General features: G+C 39.5%; 1 protein-coding gene across 14 annotated transcripts in view; it reads left to right on the top strand.

Annotated features, from left to right (window-relative positions):
* Rapgef2 (Rap guanine nucleotide exchange factor 2) overlaps positions 1-12,311 on the top strand; it is a 241,802-nt gene that overhangs the window by 132,429 nt on the left and 97,062 nt on the right. The window contains exon 1 of one of the 14 annotated variants that reach the window (XM_074041725.1): positions 1,362-8,309. The exons of 11 other annotated variants lie outside the window; for them this stretch is intronic. In XM_074041725.1, coding sequence (XP_073897826.1) covers positions 8,256-8,309 — 54 coding nt within the window. In that variant the 5' untranslated portion in view covers positions 1,362-8,255. Of the gene's footprint in view, positions 1-1,361; positions 8,310-8,345; positions 9,188-12,311 lie in introns of those variants that run through there. 2 more of the 14 variants (XM_074041727.1, XM_074041724.1) reach the window with 2 other exon arrangements.

Raw genomic sequence — 12,311 nt, 5'->3', positions numbered from 1 at the left:
ATGGAAGATGTGTTTGTTAGTAATTGATTTCCAGCCTGGGGGTGTAGGCCGCAGTCCAAAGCCCTGGATTCAATCCCCAGCATCAAAAATAACAAAATTAGTAAAATTCCTCAAGAGTCAATAGTCTTTGACAGTAGGTGGTATCTTGCAGACCATTGTTTATGCCTTTTGTACCACACAAAAGAGCTCTCAGTAGTATCCTGGTCATGTTGATGTCTTGGATCTGCCTGGCAGAATTAGCATTACCTGATGTTTCCAGGGGTTGCATTATAGGCCCACCCGGATTAACAGTTCCGTGAGAGGATACCAGTGCAAGAATATTAGTCCCAGCTGGTAATTCAAGGTCTGTGTTGGCCAAACCTTGACTGCATTAGGCTTCTCAGAATATTTGGAAAGGAACAAACTTGACTCCTTATTGGATATTTATGATGTACCAATCTGGTAGATTTTTTTTTTATGTTTTAGCAGGTAAACCAACCCACGGTTTTGAACACTAAGCTAATGTCCTCTCTCTGTTAGGAGGTAAGTCCACAGAGGCCAGACACTTAATGCCTGTTCTGTGTTCATGGCCTCTCAGGTGTAAGGGTTAGGGATAGAGTCTAACTCACACATGAATTTTTGGAAAAGATTCATTTAAAAATGAATTTAATATATATGCTTCTTATACCATTTAAACTTGAAAATTTAATCTAAGGGAGATAAATATTAAACAGTCTAACCACTTTAGATGTCTACATGTAAGTACCTTTTAAACAAATATGCTGGAGCACTGAATGCCCACTGTGAAGAAGCATTACTGAGTTACACAATGGTAGGCTTTGGTTGATTCATCAATCTTTTTTGTTTTAAGGAAGCGTTTTCCCTTCAAGGACCATTAGTAAGGCACAGCTATTTTTATTTGTTTATTATTTCCCTTTTTCTTTTGATGGTACTTGGGTTTTAACTCAGGGTCTCACATTTGCTAGGCAGGCACACTACCATCAGCCTTTCCTTCCTTTTTTAAACTTTGTGGTTTCATTCCTGTACAGGAGTGGGTTTTCACTGTTAAGTAATACTATTTTGTAACAAAGTGATGTCTGTGAAGTTAGTGTATTTTAAATTGTAAGCTACTAACATAATAAGGAAAGCCAAAATCTTAGCAAAAGATCTTTTGTATAGGTACACTGTGGTGAACTGAAACAACTGTAAGTTGTCTAAAATTAGTCAGTGTTTTTAGAGATGAAAAATACTACTCATAAAGTTGCTTGTTTCTGCATCAGAAAATATTGGAAATATTTTGGTAAAATGCTTTGTGTTCAAACTCCAGTACTGCCAAACAAAATAAAATAGTAATTTTCAATTGTTTACATTAAGAAAATCATCTTTCAATTACTTTTTCCTAAGTTTGACAATTTTTAATATTTCAGTTAAGGTTAAAAAGAAAATTCTGAAAATGTTGCCCAATTATCAGTATCATTTTTTAAATTCACTATTATTTTTTTTTTTAAGTAAGAGATTTGTTTTTTGTTTTTGTTTTTTGGTGGTACTGGGGTTTGAACTCAGGGTGGTGTTCTTGCTAGGCAGGCGCTCTACCACTTGAGCCATGCCTCCAGACCTAAGAGTATTTTAGTATCTCCCCTGCTGCCACAACCAAAATAGAAAGACAAAAACTCAAAATAAGGGAGAATTACTACCAGGAAGTCTATCTGAAGAAAGATTCATTTTTGTATATGTGGTCTCTCTATTTCCCCTCGGTGCTGCGAATGAAACGCAGGGCCTATGGCACTGAGCTGCACCCCCAGCTCTGCTCTCTCTTTTTCTCACATTCTGGATCACATTGCCTTTTCCATGCCTGTTTTGCTACCAGCCCATGTTGGTAACAGGCATGTTAGCTCAGACCACCTTAAGAACATGAAAGGATTTAACCCTTCACACAGCTCATGCATGTTTCCTGTAAAATCAGCAGTATTCAGCATCTGCTTAAGATTTTAATTGCAATGTGTTCTAATATCTGAGTGGTAGTCCTTTGCACATCAAACCTGTATTTTCAGTGCCTGGCACAATGTAAGAACTTAGTACATCATAAGTTATTATTTTATGTAGGAAAAGGCAAATTATTAATCTCTTTCATCAGCTGTGCATGGTGGTATGTAGTCCTAGCTACTTGGGAGTCTGAGGCAGGAGGATCACCTGAACCGGAGGTCAAGGCCAGCCTGGGCAGCATGGATGCCATCTTAAAGAAAAAAATAATAAAAAAGAAATTGTTCCTTATATTTCACTGATATCTGCTTCTCCATAATTTTAGCTCCTGATTCTAGAAATCTTTTAAAGCAACACAAATGAATATTCATATTCCATTTCAATATAACTGTGATTCAGACATTATAAAAGATCCTACCTCTAATTTTGTTCTCTGTGTTAAACATTCCCAGCTCCTTACAGCTTTCGTAAACACCTCATCACCCAGGTTTTCTGCTGTTAGAATGTGGTATTTACTCACTGTCTCTCTTAAACTGTGATGTCCAGAACTGGTGCTATGATTTACTTCAGGTCTTGCAGAACCCCACAGTGTAGATTCTACCAGCCCTTCCTAGCTGCCTTGCTGTGGACATATGTCTGACAAGATGCACTGAGATTATAGAAGGCTTTTAGGAATTGTGCACCAGCTCAATAGAGCTGTTGGGTAGTCAGTTTTACAGATAGCTCCTCGTATCTCCCATCCCTCTACCAGCGGTTCCTCAGGTCTCATTTCCCTTGTCCTGTACTTACACAGGTGACATTTCCATAGTACACATGTAGACTCTTATACTTTATGCTGAATTTAAATTCGCTGGTTTCAACCTACTCTCCTTTACCTGTCAAGTTATTTAAAGCCCCTAATTTTGTCAGTAAATAAGTTAGACATTTTAAATAGCAGCCCAACTATCCTGTATCTCTTTCCTCATATTGAAGACTGTAATAATATTTCACAGGTTAGCTTTGAAGATAAACTGTATTTATGCATTTGTTCTTTGTTTGAATAACTATTGTATATCAAGTACTAGGGAACGAGTATAATAATACATCGACAATATGAAATAAGTAAAATGCTAGATGGTCCCTGACCTCAACTAATTATACTCCGGTTTGTACTGCAGTATTTCTTGTTTTTATTAAACATAGGAATAACTAAGAGTTGACCACGCTCATGCCAATGCATTAATCAGCAGGAATACATTACATGGCAAACCGGTAATAAAGACAGTCATTCCTCACTTCTGGGGTGTTGCTTTGTGAACAATAGGAGGGAGGGAGCCCTGTTTGAGCCTCTTCCCCTAGAAAGACATTGTAACGATTGTGACTGTGTACAAGGACTCTCCCTTTCAGAACTTGAACATTGCAAGATGAAGCCTGACCTTTTCTTGAAATAGGTTCTAGGTAATGAAGTAAACTTTGTTTAATCTGTTGTTAAACTCTGCTCATTTCCCCAGAAAGTGACTTACCAAAGCCCAGTGTTGGCATTTGTCACTTATTTATAGGCTTCTTTATTCTGTCTGTTTCTCTACATGTCTCCATATCATGACATCTTTTAATCTTTCTCTTCTCAGTGCTTCCTGTGAATATTGAGCAGATTTATTATGGATAGGTTGCCACATGAATTTTTCAATTATGAATCAGATGCAACACAAACAATTAGCTGTGGAGAATTTTTATTTATCAAAGAGAGAAATGGCCTAAAGATTAATTCTGAGTGTATCTCTGGAGTATATCTGGGTGGTCTTTGTTTGGACTCCATTAGGTCTTTCTGACACGGAGCATTAAACCAAGTCATAAATTCTAGGACTTCTGAAGTCTTCATTAAGTTTCAACTCAGGTGTCTATCTAGCGTTTACCAGGTATGAGGCACTCTGTTGGTTTCTTTCATATTTTATCTCACAATTAAATTGTTTTAAATAGGGAACTTGAAGTACCAACTTACAGTTTTCCTGTGTGACTGCTGTGGATATGAGGATGAGGTAGATTAGGTGAAAATGGAGGATTGGGTTAAGGTGTCAAGAGTTTGTCAGATAATCAACTTTTGATTTTGAAAGAAATTATTGTACCAATGGGGGTGTGTTGGTTAGGAAAAGAGAAGTAAATCTTATCATCCTTTATTTTGAATTGGTTTTTGTGCTTAAACAGTTTGGTATATTCATATAGAAAATAGCATTTTAAAATGCCATTTCTTTGGGGACAATAAAGTATTAGAACTCAAATTTGCAAAACTTCTTTATGTCCAGGTATCAAGTCCTTTGGCTACCCCCTCCCTTACTCTCTGTTGTCCTTCCTCCCCACTCAATATGCGCTGTTTTTCTGATGATGGAAAATACATTATTTTCTTATATCCCTTGTGTGGTGGTTTTCGTTTGTGGTACTGGAATTTGAACTCAGGGCCTTGGGCTTGCTAGTCAAATGCTCTACTACTGGAGCCATGCCCCAGCCCATGCTTTGCGTTTTGATGACTCTGTGAAGCACATAGAGATCTGTGGATAAGCACCATGTAAGTTCCAAATATGATTAATAGTTATTGAAAGTAACACACCATTTTTCTCAATTTCATAGTGATTAGAAAGTGAATACTTTAGGTGGAAAAACTGTGAAGGGATGCAGCAGTGCACTGAATCCAGAATGAGAATCTAGGACCTTTACCAGTGGTTTCCTGGACTAGTCTTTCTTTCTGCCTGTCTGTCTGTCTGTCTATCTGTCTATCATTTATTCTGAGGGACTGGGGTTTGTACTCAGGGTTTCATGCTTGCAAAGCTTGAGGCACACTTACAGTGCATTTTGCTCTGGTTTTTTTGGAGCTGGGGGTCTCATAAACTATTTGCCCGACTGGCCTTGAACTGTAGTCCTCCCGATCTCAGGCTCCCAAGTAGCTAGGATTACAGGCTTGAGTCACAACCTCTTACCTTTTTGAAGCATTGTTACTGGGAATTTAGAAGGCTCTGGTATTCTAAACACAGAGCACAAATTTGTTACTTTTTTTTTTAAAAGCTGGATCTGTTTATTGGTACTTGTTAAATCTAGATGGTTAAGAAATGAGGTGACTGTAACCCAACTTAGGGCTACTTCTAAGTAAGTGTCATTTATTCTTGCCTGAAACCTATAATATGAGCTTCTCCTAAATCATTTTATTTCTTAAACAGTGTTTGGCATATTATAATCTGGTGTAATTGTGCTTCAGTGTAGAAGGTATGGATAATAAAATGCCGGGATTCCCACCTGAATATTCAGGTTCTGTGGGTTGTAGGTCACACCAAGCCCCCCCAGCTCCCCACAAGACATCAGTGCTTGAGGATATGGCATTTTCTGGCTATCTCTCAGCTTCCCCGATTAGGTTAGCTTCCTTCTTGGAAGAAGTGATACATTTTTCCAGAGAGAGGCAGGCAGCGAGAAGCCTTTATGTATAAGGTCAGACACCAGCACCATCGCGCGACCTTGGCTTATAAACTTGGAGGAGAATTGTTGGCAAGTGGACTTGTTGGGGCAGGAACTAGGCAGAAGATGTGGAGCTCCAGTCCTTGAGTTGCCGTTATAAGATACATGCAGCATTACAATTGATACCATTTTAAGTGTACAGTTGAGTGCCTTGTATGTGCATTCTTGATGTTAAACAACCTTTACCACCATCCAGTGCCAGGACCTTTTTGTCTTCCAAACTGAAATGCCATACCCACTAGTCAGTAACTCCCCCTTTTCTCCTCCCACCTGGGAGCCCCCCTGCTCTACTGCCTAAGAATTTTGCTACTCTAGGTACCTAGAGAATTTGTTCTTTTTGTGACTGGCCTATTTCACCTAGCCTGATGTCTTTCAGGCTTATCTCCTTTGTAGGAATTTTATTCCTTTTAAGACTGAATATGTCTTATTGCATGTATACTTTACCTTTTATTTGCATGTTCAACTGTTGATTCCTTCTTTTGGTCGGGTTGCTTCTTCCTTTTGGTGCCATTTGCTTTTAAATTATTCATTCTGTCTACTACAGAAAAATATTTGGAATTTTGACAGGAGCTAGTAGAGAAGATCAGATAGGGGCTGGTGGAATGGCTCAAGTGCCAGTGTGCCTGCCTAGCAAGCATTGAGGCTCTGAGTTCAAACCCTGGTGCTGCCAAAAAACAATAAAAAAAAGTATCCCAGAAGATCAAGTAGGGTCTTGTCAGTGTCCATTCCCAGACAGTGGAAATCTCATTCTTTCAACAAAATGTGAGTGCCTACAGTGTGTACCACACTTGGTATTCCAAGTACAGTTATGTACACAAACAACATGGCAGCAGCTATCATGACATAAGAGGGCACTAACTCTTAAATAACCTCATGACTAAGTATTAAATCATAACTGCAATAAATAAGTGCTTCGGTGAGGAGGTAAACACTATTGTGATAACCCTGAGGGTACTTCACCAGTAAATTTTGAGGGAGTAGAGAGGAAAACAGGAAAGGGAGGAAGAAGGAGAATTTCAGGTAGAGGAAATAACACGTACAAAGGTTTTGCTCATCAAGGAAACAAGGGCAACCCAAGTTCCCTGGGATTCAGAGAGTGAGTATGAACATGGTGCAAGTCTGGAAAGTGTGTAAGTCTTTCATATTGTGACAGGAATTTAGGTCTTCATGCTGGGCACACTTGACAGCCATGGAAGCATTTTAACTTGTGACGGAGGCACCACGCATTAAGGTGAAGTGATCAGGCTTTCATTTTTTTCAAGATCCCAGGAAGTAGTATGACAAATGGATCAAGTGTATTCAGTTAGAGTTGAACCTACACAATGGTTAAGGGGACATCTGAGGTTCTTAAATAAAAAAAAATATTGGAGTGGGATACTCTCAGTAGAGATGAAGAGAAATCTAAATTGGAGAAAAATTAGAAAATTTAATTGCAAGATGTTGTGATGGCTGGAACATGGGGGCAACTGTTAAGGATCACTCATCAAATAACAGGATCACAGTGGTTCTTCATTTGCCTAATGTGTGAGCTAAGGAAGCAGTGAAAGCCAAATCAGGTAATTTTTGAGAAATTAGGCTGTGAAGTGGGGAAAAAGTGAGACTGTAGCCATAGGAAAACATGGAATCTAGGGCGATTTCAGGGTTGGTTTTGTTTTTAAGATGGCAGAGCCTTGGACATTTAAAAGCTGTTGGGGGGGGACCTTTAGTTATGGGAGAGATATTGAATACATGTGGAGAAGTGGGTAATGGGTAACAGAAGTCTGAGAACGAGTGGGATGAGTAGGGAGAATGATCTGACAGAGCTGTTGGAGAGATGGTTAGGTAAGGGGAGGAAGAAAGAAAAAGGATAGAAAGAAGTCTTGAGAGACAAGAAACACAAGTTACAAGCACTGACAATTCCATACTCCATTGCCAAAGATGCTAGATTTTCCATATCTGTTTTCTGTTCCGTAAACCATTTATAGATAGATCTGATTGTGAGAAGCTGACCCATGTTTCAGAGAGTGTCTTTATTCCTTGTCAACTATAATGCAGTCTTTCAAATAAATCTGTGTACCTAGGGAAAATTAAGAGTTTAGGGTAGAATAATGTGTCCTCATTTAATTTCAACTCTACCTCTAGAACTTTGGTTTGCTTTAAAAGGTGAAGAAAAAAATTGAGTAGTTTATTTTATTATTGGCAAGACAGTTTGTGCATCTGTGTGTGTGTGTGTATGGGTATGTGTATAAGTATATGTGAAAATCACATCTAAATTTGCAGAAAGCTTGCTAAGTGCATTTTATAAATCTTTGGCAGACACTTGTTTACTATAATACAATGACACTTAAGGGTGTGGTAGAGGTCCCATTGATTCCTTTATCCCCACCTTGGTGAAAAATCATATATTAGTTGAAAGCTGTTCAAGTAAGTCCTTGCTCCATTTTCCCACCCTGTCTTCAGTGATATTATTTGGAGTCAGCAATCAATGGATTCCGTCCCTCTGAGACTTGCTTAACCTACAGCCGCTGATGTAATACAGGCAAGAGCTTGTTACTTTATCTGAATTGTCCATCGCTACCTTAATGAGTGAAATGGTTAAGTAGAGGAGGGGGCGAGCCTTAAGGAATGTGTGTACTGTTTGAGCTGAATATTTCAGTGTATGTAGGGAGAGGGAGGGTGAGCGAGAAATCCACTTACATCACTGGAACTGCATCGAGTGTGAGCCTTGCAGGTTAAGAGACAGACTACAGTGTCTTGCTTTCTGCAGGAAGCAGCAATGCCGTTTGTTTCCTAAGAGGAATTTTTTATTTAGAAAAGGAAGCTTTCTCTCTACCCAGGAAATGGCTTTCCTTGTGCGTTGCTATGCCAACTGCCTGCAGCCATGGTCCTCCAAAGTAAGCACAATAATGTAATTATATTGGTGTGTTGCATTCAGACTCATGATTCTGGAGATTGTGTGTGTGCATGTGCTGTGTTTCCGTTAGTGACTTGCTGGCAGGCATGCTTGTGTTGAGTGTGAGGGACAGACATCATTAAATTAAGTGTCCATCAGTGTCATGCTGCTAAGATTAATTGTGCAAACTTGGTTAGTGGAGTGGGACAGAGACTGGTCGCCACTGTCAGCATCATTAGCAGCTAGGGAGGAGGTCCCGGTTCACATGCTCTGCCCTAATTTTGTTCTCTTTCTTTTTCTTTTTTCTCTTGGTTGGAGAGGTCTGTGTGTGTGTTGCAAATGAAACAAGAGTGTTAACAATGCTTGGCTGAATGCTGGAGACAGGCTCTTCTACCACCCCAGCTCATAGAATTCTGTATTAAGCCTTTTTGAGGGGAGCCTGTGTGCAGTCAGCCATTTTAGCTTTTTTTTTTTTTTTTTTCCCTTTTGCTTCTTGTTCTTTAGCCTCAGAAATGATCTTGTTCTCTCAGAAGACTGAAGGCCATGTGGGGTGTTCTTGGGCTTGTCATAGCCTCAGAGGGTTAGAGTTTCAGTGTTATAAAAATGGAGATGAACAGCGTTGTTCAGATTCCCTTTCTGGTCTACAAGTGTGAAGGGTTTTTAAGCTTACCAGTAGTGACACTTTAAGCTGCAGCCTGGTTCTCCTCCTCTCCACCCCCCCCCCACTTTTCTTTTAATTTAATGCTGTAGAGGGTGACTTGCTGTCGTCAGAAATTGGTACATGATGTGTAAATTCAGTTCAGCATATGTGTCTTCACTATGAAACCCCTGGCAGTCCCCGCTAACCATGGAGTTCTGGGCCAGCAGGAGAAGCTCTCCGTAAGTATTGCAGTTGCTGCCCTTGCTGGGGGCTGTCAGAGAGAGTCGCTTTACAATGGGGATGGTCGCTTTGTGTCTTGAGGGAAAACAGTGGCTTAGATGGTAGAAGAGTGTACTTGGAGGAGGGGGGTGACTTACAGCTGGCTTGCTCTTCCAATTTTGCTATAATTTTAAAAAACCTTAAGACCAACAATTCATGTAGAATGAAATCACTAACACTGAGAAATATTGTACAGCTGATTTTTTATCACCAGGAACTAATACTTAACAGTTCAGCTTGAACTTAATGCCTGATTGTTTTTTAAAACATGAAAGATCATGAGGCAGTTGTTGCCAACAAAAATGTGTGGTGAAGAATTCATATGTAGGTGTGAGTGAGGGAGGGAGAGCTTTGGTTATTGATTTGGTATTAAAATGATCTGTGGGAGTCGTCTGACTTCTTCACGTGTTCTTCGGCAGTGAAAGCACAGAATATTTTTAATGCCATACAGAAATGACTGCTTCTGTATGATTGATCCTGTGAGTCACTGTGTGATTGTCTTGCTGCGATCCCACAGGCGTCGACCGCTGCTTGTGAGAAAGCACTTTCCATGCCTGCTCCAGGAATGGGCGCTCCCATGGTGCTGCTCTTGTGTCACCATGCTGCAGTTTCCTGCCATTGCCTTACTTCACAATGTCGATGTGTGACTCCCCAAATGAAAGCACATGGATGTAGGCAGCTTGTATAGGTCTAATATTAGAAGTGTCACTTTGCACATTCTAGATCCAATAGGTTATTACACTAGGGTATAGGAACTGTCTCTTATGTGCTCTAAAAAAGGATAAGGTATCAAACTTGAAAAATGGTTGTAATTGTTGAGGCTTTGAAAATGCGTAACTCGGAGGCCATGAATTTAGAGCGTTTTAGGCGCTTAGGTCTATGAGTATAATTTGATTTTGTACTAACCAAGTACAAGAGCTTCTCTTAGATGGAGTGACCATTGGGCAGCACCTCACCTGGTGAAGTGGACTTGGGGTGTGCTTAGGTTAGGTGGCTTGTTGTGAGGTAGAGTTAGCCCAGCCCCTACAATGAATCCTCCTGGTGCCTCCCTGATTAAATCTCTTCGCTCAGCTCCTCCTTCCTTTCACTTGCAGGAAGGTTGTTCTAGAGGAAAGTTCCGTGTGGGCTTGGTTTTAGTAGCAGGTCTTTGAGTTGAAGCAGCTCTGTAGTCAGGACTTCTCCAGGTAGAAGCAAGGGCCTTTGCTAAAGTGGACACGAGGAGTGCTGGAAGCAGGATGTAAACCACAGGCTCCCTACAGCCTTTCCCATGACCCTTCTCAACATGGAGGGAGGGTCATATTTAAATTCCTAATAATATAAAATTGAACAAAGAAAATTATTAAAACAATTTGCTAATAGAGAGAGGAAGAGGTATTATTAGTTTTGTGGAAATGAGCATTGAGGACAGTGATGTGTAACCGTGCATGCCTAGCGACTTACTCCGTAAACTTTTTTCTGGTAAGTGCTTTATCAGAACTTAAAACTTAAGGTGATGCTGTGACAAAATAGCATAGTCAAGCACCTTTTGGAAAACATGTGAGTGATATTTCCCATGATGCTTTTATTAGAATTTGAGTTAGAATTTGCCACCTGAGCGCCCTGTGTGTAGTGGAGGTGGCAGCTTATGATACCAACTTCTTGCTCTCTGCTGGTTGTCTGGTCCACTCCTTATCTAGACTTTGCTGTTTTAATCAGATCTTTTGCGTGGTAATGAGATACAAGAGAATTACTCTGGCTCTCACATTAACAGGTGATCCAGTCAACCGAGGCGGACCAAAACTGAGTGAGAGGCTCTTCTTTGCACCTGTGAGCCTCATGAGGCGAATGTCACAGCTCATTTCAAATGAATAAAACTTACCAAATTCACAAACAGGTCTGATTTTGCTTCATCAGAAAGTGTGTGGCTTTTGAAGTAACTTTGCTTTTTTGACTACAGAAGTGATTAAGCATTAAAAAAAAAAAACATTAAATTGGCTTTTTTGGCTACAGATGGACACAAGTTGTAGATTCACTTATCATATTTTATCAGAATCCTTCAGCTCTTATGAGCTTGTGTTTTTTATTCACTTTTTGTTTTGTACAGTACACATCTCAGTTTGATAAATACTGTTAACTTTCTCATTAAGTTGGATTTTTTGGGTTATGGAAATCTCATTTAACCCTGTAAGCTACTGAATTTTTATATATTTTATCATACTTCGTCCCCTTCTTTTTTCTTCTGTTTTCTTTTTTTGGAGGGGGCAGAGGTTTGAGACTGGGTCTTGCTGTGTAGTCCAGGCTGGCCATAAACTCAACTATCCTCCTGCCTCAGCCTCTTGAGTGCTGTGATTATAGGTATGTACCACCATGCCAAACTCTGTCTTCTTTTTTTGTATGGTCCATTGATAGCACTAAGATGACCACCAGAAATGTACAAGTGCTAGACTACATTTTTATAATCATATAGTGCTCTTCAGGTGGTTTTGGGAAAAATTGTGTGTTTTTTTTTTTAAATATAAAAATCTGTGAGTTTTTAAAAATAAGATATTAACATTTCAGAAGTGTGTTATAAATTTGAATTTTCCAAAATACTACCATGGACCAGTAGTTGGGTAGGCTATAAATGATGTTACGTGAAAAAGTTTTATAGGTGCAATATGTTGGTGGAAATGTTAGGAATCTCTTTACTCAAGTCAGGCCAAACTGGTAACCTGCTCTCATTTTTCACATTTTTCTAGAAATCATTGGTTTATCCAGTATGCTGTACATAGGCTAAATTGTATCTTATGTCATGATTAAGTAATAACAAAAAGTGGTATATAAGGAAATGCCTTGCTTAAATGTAGGGAATAATTATAGTAGTTTAATTTATTGAGCACCCATGTGGCAGGAAACATTACATTTTATGTGACTTAATTCCTATAACAAACCTCTCAAGAAAGATGTATTATTACCTTTTTAGGGATTAGGAAACTGAGATTAAAAACTTTTTCACAGAGACATGTTACATGTTCCTCATTGGTCATATTACTTGTTAGCCCTTGTTGGAGCCCAGGTTGTTATGATTTCATGGCCCTTGTTTTAACCACAGATGTATGCTGCCTC

Source organism: Castor canadensis, chromosome 9, assembly GCF_047511655.1.
Source record: "Castor canadensis chromosome 9, mCasCan1.hap1v2, whole genome shotgun sequence".
In the NCBI taxonomy this organism is placed as follows: Eukaryota; Metazoa; Chordata; class Mammalia; order Rodentia; family Castoridae; genus Castor; species Castor canadensis.
Note: the sequence above shows the minus strand (reverse complement) of the source record. Positions and strands in the feature narration are given on the sequence as shown.